The sequence below is a fragment of the Bombina bombina genome, chromosome 3, assembly GCF_027579735.1.
Source record: "Bombina bombina isolate aBomBom1 chromosome 3, aBomBom1.pri, whole genome shotgun sequence".
In the NCBI taxonomy this organism is placed as follows: Eukaryota; Metazoa; Chordata; class Amphibia; order Anura; family Bombinatoridae; genus Bombina; species Bombina bombina.
Window position 1 is genome coordinate 42,437,672 of NC_069501.1, and position 14,950 is coordinate 42,452,621.

Sequence of the window (14,950 nt, forward strand, 5' to 3'; positions counted from 1 at the left end):
CAATCAGAATAGCTGAAGCTTGCTCCTGCTTTATGCGGGCCACTACTTGAGGAAGAAGAGACAATGGTGGAAACATGTAAAGTAGGTTGAACTCCCAGGGCACCGTTAATGCATCTATCAGCTCTGCCTGGGGATCTCTGGACCGCGACCCACATCTGGGTAGCTTGCAGTTGAGTTTGGACACCATGAGGTCTATTTCTGGCGTCCCCCATCTGTTGCCCGATCTGTTCACCCGATGAATATCACTCGAAGTTCCAGAATATTTATCGGTAGACTCAATTCCTCTCGAGTCCACCTGCCCTGTGCCATTCTGGCACCAAAAACAGCTCCCCATCCGGATAGACTTGCGTCCATGGTCACAATCTCCTAGGATGGTCTCAAGAAGGATTTCCCCTGGGACAGCTGTCTCTGACGGATGTGATAGATCTGAGTGATTGCCGTTCCATTGTCTCAACAAACAACCTAATAGGTCTGAGATGGAACCTGGCATATGGAATGACATCTATACTGGATACCATTAGCCCAATCACCTCCACACCCCTGGCCACAGATGTCCTTGATGAGGTCTGAAGGGCAAGACAGTTGGACACATTCTTGCAACGTCTCTGATCTGTCAAGAATATCTTCATGGATAAAGAATCTATTATTGTACCCAGGAATTCCACCCTGTTGCTTGGGACCAAGGAACTCTTTCCTTCGTTTATCTTCCATCCGTGGGATCGAAGGAGAAGGAGAAGAGCCCTTAAGTGCTCCACCGTTAGACTGCAGGACAGAGCCTGGACCAGGATATTGTCCAAATAAGTAGCAACTGCAATACCTCTGGCTCTCGCTATCGCGAGAAGCGCTCCCAGGACCTTCGTAAAGACTCTAGGGCAGTCGCCAGACCAAACGGTAGGGCCACAAACTGGAAGTGTTGGTCCAGGAAAGCGAATCTTAGGAACCTGCAGTGATCCTTTTGGATTGGTACGTGAAAGTAAGCATCCTTCAAATCTATAGTAGTATATAGAAAAGGTTTGAATAATCCAGACCTCTTTCTGCTAGAGTTGCTGAGAGGAGAGATCCCTCACACATCCTAGGAAGGCGTCTCTCTTCTCTGGACTTGATGACATATTTGACAGGAGGAATCTGCCTCTGGGCGGATGAGTCTTGAACCCTATCCTGTAACCCTGGCTTCGACCTCCAGAACCCAAGGGTCCTGAACGTCTCTTATCCAGGCCTCCGCACAAAGAGAAATCTGCCCCCTACGCGATCCAGAGACGGATCGGGGGCTGCCCCTTTATGCCGATTTTGTCTCGGCTGGCTTCTTGCTCGGCTTGGTTTTGTTCCAGGAGTTAGCTTGCTTCCAAGAACCCTTGGACTGTTCTGTCTTCGCGGCAGTCTGCTGGCAATGAGACTTGTCCAAACGAAAGGGATGAAAAGTAGACCCCTTGGGCTTATTCTTCTTATCCTGTGGCAGGAAGGCACCCTTGCCACCCGTGACCGTGGATATGAAGAGTCCAGGCCTGGACCAAAAAGAACCTTCCCTTTAAATGGGAGGGAAAGTAATCTAGACTTGGAAGTCATGTCAGCCGACCACGACTTTAACCACAGAGCCCTCATGGGCTAAAACAGAAAAACCTGATGTTTTGGCATTCAAGCGAATAATCTGCATATTTGCATCACAGATGAATGAATGAGCTACCCTTAAGGCCCTAATTTGTTCCTGTATCTCCTCGAGGGGAGTCTCCACCTCGACCATAGCTGACAGAACGTCACACCAATAAGTAGCTGCACCAGTCACCGCAGCAAGTTGGAACATCTTTCTCAACATGGACCAATTTTTTATCCATAGTGTCCTTGAACGAAGAGCTATCCTCGAGCGGGATATTCGTTCTCTTAGCGAGCGTGGAGATAGCACCATCCACCTTAAGAATGGCCGACCCACATCTCAAGCTGTGAGTCCGGATCGGGGAACAGTTTTTTAAAAGAAGTAGAGGGGGAAAATGACGAACCAATTTTCTCAATTTTAATGGGGACCGGGAAAGTCTGAGGCACCACCCCGTCCTCCGATTCTGACCCAGAAAAAACGTCCTCCAAAGAGGCATAGACGTCCTCATCAGCCGATAATCTGTCAAAGACATCCAGCAGAGTAGATGACCCCTGTGACGGATAGCTATGTTTCACCTTTCGCTTGCGCTTATCAGGGCGTGGTAAGGCATTGAAGGCCGCAGAAACCGCTGTTTCTAACTGATCAGCGAACCCTCAGCGGTGGACGGCTCAGTTGTACTAAATATCTTATTCTTGAGCAGGTGGATCAACCAGAACCTACTCACAATAGACACAGTTATAAGGTTTAATTAAAGGGGGAGTACCCTCTAACATATCAGAGTCCTCCATAGCTTGCGCCTTTATTACGGAATAGATAGAATTAAATGGCACCTTTATATCCCAATTGCCGGGGCATTCACCACCTCCTATGACCCGGACCACAAAGAAACAGCTTGGTCTCCTACAACCGCCGATTAAGAAAGAGGAAGTTAAAGAGGCCACACCCAGTCACACTGAGTGCCATGCAGGACCGCCCCTGCACTACAGAGAAAACGCTCCAAAAAAGGGCCCACGTCAATCTCACGCTAAGAAACTGACTGTTTACACACAGATAGAGCCTCGTCTCACACATGACGCAGCATTAAAACACAATAAATAATATTATGCACAAATCCCCCCCCTGTTCAATAACCCCCTTCCGAGGATATTACCCTTGATTCTACACGGATAAAGGAGCCACACTGTGACCCTGTCTTCTTACATTATCATATGTGTATAAATTAAACGATCTTACCAGAATCTATGCCGTGGATCAGGAACACGGCCTTTCAAGTGTGACAGGGTAATAGCATCGCTCCTGACATGGATTTGAGAGCAGAAAAGCAGGCAGAGAAACTTGTCAAAACTGATTGCTTGTGGAGCTGTTAATCCGAGTCGGGATGGTTTCGCAAAAAGACTCTCCCTGCCTCTCCGGACTCTAATATTCATCCATGCTCTCACTGAGAGGCTGACAGGACTACTTAAAACTCCAGTCCCATTTCGAAGAATACTACCCTCCATAAGAGACTACTCCGATGTTCCGACACTTCTCTGCCAACCTCCTGTGACAAAAGGCAAAGAATGACTGGGGGATGAAAGGAGGTATTTAAGTCTTTGGCTGGGGTGTCTTTGCCTCATCCTGGTAGCCAGGTTCTTAATTCTCACAAGTAATGAATGAAGCAGTGGACTCTCCTCCCATTAAGATGGAAAACAAAAATGTATGCTTACCTGATGAATTTCTTTCTTTCCGGACATGGAGAGTCCACAACGTCATTCCAATTACTAGTGGGATATTCAACTCCTGGCCAGCAGGAGGCAAAGAGCACCACAGCAAAGTTGTTAAGTGTAACTGCCTTACCCATAACCCACAGTCATTCAGCCGAAGGAAATAGAAAGAAAGAAACACAAGGGTGAAAAGGTGCCTGAAGTTTACACACAAAAAACTGCTGAATTATAATTAAAAAAGGGTGGGGTCGTGGGCTCTTTATGTCTGGAAAGAAAGAAATTTATCATCAGGTAAGCATAAATTTTGTTTTCTTTCCTATGACATGGAGAGTCCACAAAGTCATTCCAATTACTAGTGGGAATCAATACCCAAGCTAGAAGACACGGAATGAACAGGGAGGGAGAAAAAAAGGCAGGACCACCTAAACAGAAGGCACCACCACTTGAAGAACCTTTCTCCCAAAAGAAGCCTCAGCCAAGGCAAAAGTATCAAATTTGTAGAATTTGAAAAAAGTATGCAGAGAGGACCATGTTGTCACCTTGCAAATCAGTTCCACAGAAGCTTCATTTTTGAAAGCCCAAGAAGAGGATACAGCCCTAGTGGAATGAGCCATAATTCTCTCAAGAGGCTGTTGTCCAGCAGTCTAATAAGCCAAATGAATCAAACTTCTCAACCAGAGAGACATAGTAGTGGAAGTGGCCTTCTGACCCTTAGGTTTACCAGAGAAAACAACAAATAGGGCAGAAGATTGCCTAAAATCTTTAGTAGCTTGTATGTAAAACTTTAGAGCCCACACAATATCCAAGTTATGCAAAAGATGTTCCTTTTGAGAAGAAGGATTAGGAGAAATAGAAGGAACAACAATTTCCTGATTAATGTTTCGATCCGATACTACCTTAGGAAGTAACCCCATTTTAGTACGAAGGACCGCTTTATCAGCATGAAAAATAAGGTAGGGGGAATCACACTACAGAGCTGAAAGCTCAGACACTCTGCGAGCTAAAGAAATGACCATAAGAAACAAAACCTTCCAGGATAAAAGTTTTATATTAACAACATGCATAGGCTCAAACGGAGCCTGCTGTAAAACCTTAAGAACTAAATTAAGACTCCATGGAGGAGCAAGAGGTTTAAAACACCGGCCTGATTCTAGCCAGGGTCTGTACAAAGGCTTGAACATCTGGTAGATCAGCCAGAAGTTTGTGCAAAAGGCTAGATAATGCTAAAATCTGACCCTTTAGAGAACTGACTGATAAACCCTTATCCAGTCCACCCTGAAGAAAAGACAAAATCCGGGGAATCCTCACCTGGCTTCCAGGAGAACCCCTTAGAATCAAACCAATAAAGATATTTATGCCATATCTTATGGTAAATCTTGCGAGTAACCGGCTTCCGAGCTTGAATCATAGTATCAATGACATATTCAGAAAAAACACGCTTAGACAGAACTAGGCATTCAATCTCCACGCAGCTAGCTTCAGAGAATCTTGGTTTGGATGGAGGAAAGGACCCTGAAGCAGAAGGTCTTTCCTCAGAGATAACTTCCAAGGAGGTAGAGAAGACATCCTCCGGATCACACCAGATGCGTGAACCATATCCTGTGAGGCCATGCAGGAGCTATTAGGATCACGATGCTCTCTCCTGTTTGATACGAGCAATGACTCTTGGAAGGAGAGCAAATGGAGGAATCAGATATGCCAGAGAAAACCTCCAAGGAACCGCTAGAGCATCTATCAGAAAAGCGATCTCGACCTTGAACCATACTTTGGAACCTTGGCGTTTTGGCAAGACGTCATTAGATCCAACTCAGGAACCCCCCACTTGAGGGTTATCTGAGAAAACACATCCGTATGGAGAGTCTACTCCCCTGGATGAAAAGTCTGCCTACTCAGAAAATCTGCCTCCCAATTGTCCACTCCTGGAATGGGGATGGCAGATAGGAGACAACTGGGGGCCTCTGCCCACAGCAGAGTTCGAATCACCTCCTTCATGGCTAAGGAACTCTGAGTTCCTCCCTGGTGGTTGATGTAAGCTACTGAGGTGATGTTGTCCAATTGAAATCTTTTAAACCGGACCAACGCCAGTTGAGGCCACTCTAATAGGGCATTGAAGATAGCTCTCAACTCCAAAATGTTTATGGGAAGAGAGGACTCCTCCCGAGACCGCAGGCCCTGAGCTTTAGAGGGCCCCAAACAGCACCCCAACCAGACAGGCTGGCGTCCAGAGTCACAATTTCCCAGGAAGGTCTCAGAAAGCAATTGCCCTGAGACAGATGTTCCTGTGACACCCAGTTTCTATTAAAGTTCCTAGGAAACACACTTTGGTAGATGGAATGAGAGAACTTTTTCCCAATTCACCTTCCACCCATGGAAACGTAGAAAAGACAACAGCATCTCTGTATGAGATTGGGCTAGTTGAAAAGATGACGGCTGAACTAAGATGTCATCTAGATAAGGCACATTCAGCAATTCCCTAGGATCTGATCACAGCCAAAAGCGCCCCCAAAACCTTTGTGAATATTCTGGGAGCCGTGGCCAGACCAAAAGGAAGTGCACAAATTGGAAGTGTTTGTCCAGAAAGGCAAAGCTCAGATACTGATGGTGTTCCTTGTGTATAGGAACATGAAGGGATGCGTCCTTCAGGTCTATGGACGTCATAAACTGACCTTCCTGTACCAAAGGGAGAATGGAACGAATAGTTAACATCTTGAAGGACGGAACCCTGAGGAATCTGTTTAAACACTTGAGGTCTAAAATGGGCCGAAAAGTTCCCTCCTTTTTGGGAACCACAAATAGATTTGGGTAAAAACCTAGACCCTGTTCTGCTAAAAGGACAGGAACAATAACTTCAAGAGAATAGGTATTTTAAACAGTTTAAGAAGGCTTCCTTCTTTATTTGGTTTGAGGAAAGTCTTGACAGGAGAGATCTGCCCCTGGGAGCGCAAGACTTGAATCCCATTCTGTAACCCTGAGATGCTATGTCCACCACCCAAGGGTCTGGGACATCGCATATCCAGGCTTGACGAAAAAGAGAAAACCTGCCCCGCACAGGAATCTTGGACAGAACCTTCATGCTAATTTAGAGTCAGTAGAAGGCATCCTGTATTGTTTTCCCTTCTTCCAGGGCTGGTTGGATTTCCAAGAAGAACTGGGTTAATCTGGTTTAGATGAGGAAGAGGAGGACTTTTGTCCCTTAAAGTTACGATAGGAACGAAAAAGTCTATGACTACCTCTAGGTCTGTTCTTCTTATACTGAGGTAGGAAAGATCCCTTTCCATCAGTAATCTCTTAAATGATCTTTGTCAGACCAGGTCCAAACAAAGTCTTTCCCTTGTAAGGCAAAGCCAAAAGCTTGGCCTTAGAAGAGACATCAGCCGACCAAGATTTTAACCACAGAGCCCTGCGAGCTAGAAATGTGAAGCTAGACATCTTAACTCCCAGACGAATTATCTGCATATTGGCATCACAGATAAAAGTGTTGGCCAATTTAAGAGCTTTGATCCTATCCTGTATTTTCTCTACAGTAGTTTCCTCTGTAATAAGATCAGATAGGGCATCACACCAATAAGATGCAGCACCTGCAATCGTAGCAATACTCACTGCTGGTTGCCACTGTAACCCTTGATGGACATACATCTTTTTTTAAATAAGCCTCTAGCTTTTTGTCTATTGGATCCTTAAAAGAGCAACTATCCTCTATAGGAATGGTAGTAGAGTAGAAATAGCTCCTTCTACTTTAGGAACAGTACACCATGAGTTACGAATAGAGTCAGCCACAGGAAACATTTTCTTAAAAACAGGTGAAGGGAAAAAAGGAACCCCTGGTTTGTCCCATTCCTGAGCAATCATTTCAGACATCTTCCTTGGTACAAGAAAAACCTCCCCAGAAAATTGTGAATCATAGACTCTATCCAATTTTGAGGACTTTGTGGGGTTGATAGCAACCACTGGTTCAGAGTTGTTTAAAGTAGCTAGAACCTCCTTCTAAAGTAATAGGAGGTGCTCAAGCTTAAATATAAAATTAACTTCAGATTCTGAAGATTTTTCTGCTAAAGTGTGAAATCTCACCTTCAGAAGCTACTGAAGTATTCTCATCATCAGACATCTGAGTAAGAGTGGCTAATGCAGTTCTAGAATCAGAAACCTTAGCATTAGGCAAGTGTTTAGATTTTCACTTACGCTTACCCAATGAAGGGAAAGCTGACAAAGCCGCTGTTACTGCAGAAGAAACCTGCAAAATCCACAGGTAAATAAACACCCCTAGGTGAATGAGAGGACACAGAAGGCACAGTATGAGAAACAAGGCTTGGGACGGTTGAGGAGAAAGCCGAGGAATATCACGCACAGCATTATCCTGAGAGACATTAGGTTCAGAAGGGAGTAATTTGTCTTTAAATTTTAAAGTCTTAGATAAACAAGAACAAAATTGCACAGGCAAAACAATCCAAAGTAAACATTTATCCATGAAGCTGGACTGATCCTGTTCTAAGTCCATAGCTAATATTTCCCACAAGTAATAGACAATGAGGTACAAAAATCATATGCTTTAAAATTTTATTAAATGTAAAAAATCAAAATGTCATTTGACACCCTAGGTAAAAAATAACACAGATTGCATATGACAGAAAAGTAAAAAGCTTTAAAATTAAATAAAGGTTAAGAAAAAACTTTAATATCAAAAATACCTGATTGCCTGAGGTACCTAGCAGCAAAGAAATACCCCACTAGCAATAGGAATAGAGTCTGACTTGCTCAGCAATACGATCTGATAAAACCAAATGCAGCTTCCACTTGAATCAGTCCGGTCGCAACAGCACAGCTGCACTAAATCGGAAGTGTGGGTGTCACGTGACCTGACTAAAAGGAAATGGTGCAACAACTTCTCTGTAGAAAGAAAAAGGCGTCAGTTAAAATCAACGGTCTATAAAAAAAATGCCTAAATGTTTAATACACAAAGCAACTCTTCCTTGGTACAGCGCAAGTAAAAATAATACTTTGGCTCACCAGCCTTAACCCTTCTGATCCTTTTACACATGTCTCTAATGAAAAAAATATCTCTGTCCCAGCCCATTGAGAGAACTTTGCCTCTTTCTCCAAATTAGGAATAACTTATCCCCTTTAGAAAAATGCCAATAAAATGTGCCCATATGAATCCTTAAGTTAAACAAGTATTATTATCTTGTAAAATAACAATCTGGAGGATGATTAACCCCATAAGTGCTGCTGCCCTTCATTACCTAGAAGACAAACGCACTTACCTTAGATCGTATAAGAGATGCTGATCCTCAAGGTGTGACAGGCACTACGCTCCCTGTCATGGACCTGTAGGAAAATAAAGAACCGAGTAACCAACTCTGGCTTTCCACAAAGGGGTAGCAAAGTGTTAAAAGTAAGCCAAAAAACTTAACTTCTAAAAGCCACCACTACGCTTACTAGAGAGATTGACGTGGACACAGCTAGACCCCAATCCTTACTTGCAGGAAAAGGGATTACATTCCTCAGACACTAACTTCGCACAACCTCCATTGACAGAAGCAAAGAGAATGACTGAGGTTTATGGGTAAGGCAGTTACACTTAACAGTTTTGATGGGGGGTGCTCTTTGCCTCCTCCTGCTGGCCAGGAGTTGAATATCCCACTAGTAATTGGAATGATGTTGTGGACTCTCCATGTCATAGGAAATAAATAAAAAGTTCAAAAGAAGCAAAATCTATGATAATTTATTAGAACACAGTTTAAAACATAATTATTATGTGCCAAAAGGATGAGGGACGTTTCCCTATAAAAGATTATAGTAATGACTGGATGGAAATTACCATAAAAAAATTCTCACTAAAGAGGGTTAGGCCAGATAAAAATCAATAAAGTTCCTCAATAGATGAATAATAAAAAATTATAAAAATGCAGCTCAAATGTCAAAGAAGGAAAAAACCAAAAACAACTATTGGCAGGTATACAAAAGTCTGGTTATTAGTATGTATCCATAAACATGCAATGAGAATCTTCGGTAATGGCAGACTTTTTTGTCCGTGAGCGGATAATACCGCTAATGTTATTCGTTTTTTACCTTAGCCAATCCGGTCGAATTTGCAGGTTTCTTCCTGAACTCTGTCCTCTCGTTAAATCTCAAATGGCCATTAAAATCCCAGAACATTGCTTACATCTTAATGCCAACAACCAGGATAAAACTTAATACATATCTTTATCATACTTACTAGTTTTTAACCAAGGTGGCGTCTACCACATTTTTCAAACTATTGCAAAACCGCACTGAGAATCCAGCAGCACATGATCAAATGAGTCATTAGTGATGTCACCTCTTACCAATAGTGGTTCTTTACTAATACTAAAACAAGTATAATAGATATCACCCTATAGTGATGCCAAGAACCTAACACACTAAATCTAAAAAGGACTATATCTATGCTGCACTAGGTGGTGCCTTCTTTTGTGTTCTTGTGTTGCAGATTGATATGGTCAATAAATACGAAGAGTATCCAGTGTGCCAAGCTTTAAGATTGTTGAATGGGACAAGCTAGAGGCTTTCTTGTGGTGGGAGAGACTTTTAATTGGACTTATAATGTTGATTGTATATTTATGTGCGCCTGCTTTTCCCAAGTTTAGATACCTTGGATATATCTTTTTATTAATTTATTAATATGGCTGAGTTATTGATCTTGTAGTCTACAGTTTGTCACAATCATCTCTGTAGCTTACCTGCTCCGACCAAGAAAGCCACATACTTTGGTACCAGGGCCTTGGGAAGGAGGGCTCTCGCCAACCAAGCGTGGCATTTCAATCTCAAAGTCTTTGGGTACATTCTGGATATTTGGTTCTGTGAAACTCACACGGCCTGTAACAAAACAAAAAATTTAATCTACAATGCTCGCTACATAAGAATGCAAAGCTGAATAACAATTTATGTAAGAACTTACCTGATAAATAATTTATTTCATATAGGCAAGAGTCCATGAGCTAGTGACGTATGGGATATACATTCCTATCAGGAGGGGGCAAAGTTTCCCAAACATCAAAATGCCTATAAATACACCTCCCACCACACCCACAACTCAGTTTAACGAATAGCCAAGTAGTGAGGTGATAACAAAAGGAGTAGAAAATCATACAAAAAGAGGAACTATAATTGTGTTTTTATACAAAAAAATACATAACCACCATAAAAAGGGTGGGCCTCATGGACTCTTGCCAATATGAAAGTAATTAATTTAAAAGGTAAGTTCTTACATAAAACATAATTTATGCTTACCTGATAAATGTATTTCTCTTGTAGTGTATCCAGTCCACGGATCATCCATTACTTGTGGGATATTCTCCTTCCCAACAGGAAGTTGCAAGAGGATCACCCACAGCAGAGCTGCTATATAGCTCCTCCCCTCACTGCCATATCCAGTCATTCGACCGAAACAAGACGAGAAAGGAGAAACCATAGGGTGCAGTGGTGACTGTAGTTTAATTAAAATTTAGACCTGCCTTAAAAGGACAGGGCGGGCCGTGGACTGGATACACTACAAGAGAAATAAATTTATCAGGTAAGCATAAATTATGTTTTCTCTTGTTAAGTGTATCCAGTCCACGGATCATCCATTACTTGTGGGATACCAATACCAAAGCTAAAGTACACGTTTGATGGGAGGGACAAGGCAGGAACTTAAATGGAAGGAACCACTGCCTGTAGAACCTTTCTCCCAAAAACAGCCTCCGAAGAAGCAAAAGTGTCAAATTTGTAAAATTTTGAAAAGGTGTGAAGCGAAGACCAAGTCGCAGCCTTGCAAATCTGTTCAACAGAGACTTCATTTTTAAAGGCCCAGGTGGAAGCCACAGCTCTAGTAGAATGAGCTGTAATCCTTTCAGGGGGCTGCTGTCCAGCAGTCTCATAGGCTAAGCGTATTATGCTCTGAAGCCAAAAGGAGAGAGAGGTTGCCGAAGCTTTTTGACCTCTCCTCTGTCCAGAGTAAACGACAAACAGGTTAGATGTTTGACGAAAATCTTTAGTAGCCTGTAAGTAAAACTTCAAGGCACGGACTACGTCCAGATTATGCAAAAGACGTTACTTCTTTGAAGAAGGATTAGGACACAATGATGGAACAACAATCTCTTGATTGATATTCCTGTTAGAAACCACCTTAGGTAAAAACCCAGGTTTGGTACGCAGAACTACCTTGTCTGAATGAAAAATCAGATAAGGAGAATCACAATGTAAGGCAGATAACTCAGAGACTCTTCGAGCCGAGGAAATAGCCATCAAAAACAGAACTTTCCAAGATAAAAGTTTAATATCAATGGAATGAAGGGGTTTAAACGGAACTCCCTGAAGAACTTTAAGAACCAAGTTTAAGCTCCACGGGGGAGCAACAGTTTTAAACACAGGCTTAATCCTAACCAAAGCCTGACAAAATGCCTGGACGTCTGGAACTTCTGCCAGACGCTTGTGCAAAAGAATAGATAGAGCAGAGATCTGTCCTTTTAAAGAACTAGCTGATAAGCCTTTGTCCAAACCCTCTTGGAGAAAGGACAATATCCTAGGAATCCTAACCTTACTCCATGAGTAACTCTTGGATTCACACCAATAAAGATATTTACGCCATATCTTATGGTAGATTTTCCTGGTGACAGGCTTCCAAGCCTGTATTAAGGTATCAATGACTGACTCGGAGAAGCCATGCCTTGATAGACTCAAGCATTCAATCTCCATGCAGTCAGTCTCAGAGAAATTAGATTTGGATGATTGAAAGGACCTTGTATTAGAAGGTCCTGCCTCAGAGGCAGAGTCCATGGTGGAAGAGATGACATGTCCACTAGGTCTGCATACCAGGTCCTGCGTGGCCACGCAGGCGCTATCAGAATCACCGATGCTCTCTCCTGTTTGATTTTGGCAATCAGTCGAGGGAGCAGAGGAAACGGTGGAAACACATAGGCCAGGTTGAAGAACCAAGGAGCTGCTAGAGCATCTATCAGCGTTGCTCCCGGGTCCCTGGACCTGGATCCGTAACAAGGAAGCTTGGCGTTCTGGCGAGACGCCATGAGATCCAGTTCTGGTTTGCCCCAACGATGGACCAGTTGAGCAAACACCTCCGGATGGAGTTCCCACTCCCCCGGATGAAAAGTCTGACGACTTAGAAAATCCGCCTCCCAGTTCTCTACGCCTGAGATGTGGATCGCTGACAGGTGGCAAGAGTGAGACTCTGCCCAGCGAATTATCTTTGAGACTTCTAACATCGCTAGGGAACTCCTGTTTCCCCCTTGATGGTTGATGTAAGCCACAGTCGTGATGTTGTCCGACTGAAATCTGATGAACCTCAGTGTTGCTAACTGAGGCCAAGCTAGAAGAGCATTGAATATTGCTCTTAACTCCAGAATATTTATTGGGAGGAGTTTCTCCTCCTGAGTCCACGATCCCTGAGCCTTCAGGGAGTTCCAGACTGCGCCCCAACCTAGAAGGCTGGCATCTGTTGTTACAATCGTCCAATCTGGCCTGCGAAAGGTCACCGATGGACCCGAGAAAGCCACCAGAGAAGAGAATCTCTGGTCTCTTGATCCAGATTTAGTAGAGGGGACAAATCTGAGTAATCCCCATTCCACTGACTTAGCATGCATAATTGCAGCGGTCTGAGATGCAGGCGCGCAAATGGCACTATGTCCATTGCCGCTACCATTAAGCCGATTACTTCCATGCACTGAGCCACTGACGGGCGTGGAATGGAATGAAGGACACGGCAAGCATTTAGAAGTTTTGATAACCTGGACTCCGTCAGGTAAATTTTCATCTCTACAGAATCTATAAGAGTCCCTAGGAAGGAGACTCTTGTGAGTGGTGATAGAGAACTCTTTTCCACGTTCACTTTCCACCCATGTGACCTCAGAAATGCCAGAACTATCTCTGTATGAGACTTGGCAATTTGAAAGCTTGACGCCTGTATCAGGATGTCGTCTAGATACGGAGCCACCGCTATGCCTCGCAGTCTTAGAACCGCCAGAAGTGAGCCCAGAACCTTTGTAAAAATTCTCGGGGCAGTGGCCAACCCGAAGGGAAGAGCTACAAATTGGTAATGCCCGTCTAGAAAGGCAAACCTTAGGAACCGATGATGATCTTTGTTTAAGATCTTTAGATCCAAGATTGGTCTGAAGGTTCCCTCTTTCTTGGGAACCACAAACAGATTTGATTAAAATCCCTGTCCTTGTTCCGTCCGCGGAACTGGATGGATCACTCCCATTACTAGGAGGTCTTGCACACAGCTTAGGAATGCCTCTTTCTTTATCTGGTTTGCTGATAACCTTGAAAGATGAAATCTCCCTTGTGGAGGAGAAGCTTTGAAGTCCAGAAGATATCCCTGAGATATGATCTCCAACGCCCAGGGATCCTGAAAATCTCTTGCCCACGCCTGGGTGAAGAGAGAAAGTCTGCCCCCCACTAGATACGTTTCCGGATAGGGGGCCGTTCCTCCATGCTGTCTTGGGGGCAGCAGCAGGCTTTCTGGCCTGCTTGCCCTTGTTCCAGGACTGGTTAGGTTTCCAGGCCTGTCTGGAATGAGCAACAGTTCCCTCTTGTTTTGAAGCGGAGGAAGTTGATGCTGCTCCTGCCTTGAAATTTCGAAAGGCACGAAAATTAGACTGTTTGGCCTTTGATTTGGCCCTGTCCTGAGGAAGGGTATGACCCTTGCCTCCAGTAATGTCAGCAATAATTTCCTTCAAGCCAGGCCCGAATAAGGTCTGCCCCTTGAAAGGAATGTTGAGTAATTTAGACTTTGAAGTCACGTCAGCTGACCAGGATTTAAGCCATAGCGCCCTACGTGCCTGGATGGCGAATCCGGAATTCTTAGCCATTAGTTTAGTCAAATGAACAATGGCATCAGAAACAAATGAGTTAGCTAGCTTAAGCGTTCTAAGCTTGTCAATAATTTCATTCAATGGAGCTGTCTGGATGGCCTCTTCCAGGGCCTCAAACCAGAACGCCGCTGCAGCAGTGACAGGCGCAATGCATGCAAGGGGCTGTAAAATAAAACCTTGTTGAATAAACATTTTCTTAAGGTAACCCTCCAATTTTTTATCAATTGGATCTGAAAAAGCACAACTGTCCTCAACCGGGATAGTGGTACGCTTTGCTAAAGTAGAAACTGCTCCCTCCACCTTAGGGACCGTCTGCCATAAGTCCCGTGTAGTGGCGTCTATTGGAAACATTTTTCTAAATATAGGAGGTGGGGAAAAGGGCACACCGGGTCTATCCCACTCCTTGCTAATAATTTCTGTAAGCCTTTTAGGTATAGGAAAAACTTCAGTACACACCGGCACCGCATAGTATCTATCCAGCCTATACAATTTCTCTGGAATTGCAACTGTGTTACAGTCATTCAGAGCAGCTAATACCTCCCCAAGCAATACACGGAGGTTCTCAAGCTTAAATTTAAAATTTAAAATTAGAAATCTCTGAATCGGGTTTCCCCGAGTCAGAGATGTCACCCACAGACTGAAGCTCTCCGTCCTCATGTTCTGCATACTGTGACGCAGTATCAGACATGGCACTAACAGCATTTGCGCGCTCTGTATCTCTCCTAACCCCAGAGCTATCGCGCTTGCCTCTTAATTCAGGCAATCTAGATAATACCTCTGACAGGGTATTATTCATGATTGCAGCCATGTCCTGC

The 14,950-nt window shown here is 43.7% G+C and overlaps 1 protein-coding gene across 1 annotated transcript in view; it reads right to left on the reverse strand.

Moving 5' to 3' along the window:
* Positions 1-14,950, reverse strand: part of POLQ (DNA polymerase theta) — a 444,612-nt gene that overhangs the window by 115,557 nt on the left and 314,105 nt on the right. The window contains exon 23 of the mRNA XM_053705140.1: positions 10,008-10,143. Coding sequence (XP_053561115.1) covers positions 10,008-10,143 — 136 coding nt within the window. The remainder of the gene's footprint in view (positions 1-10,007; positions 10,144-14,950) is intronic.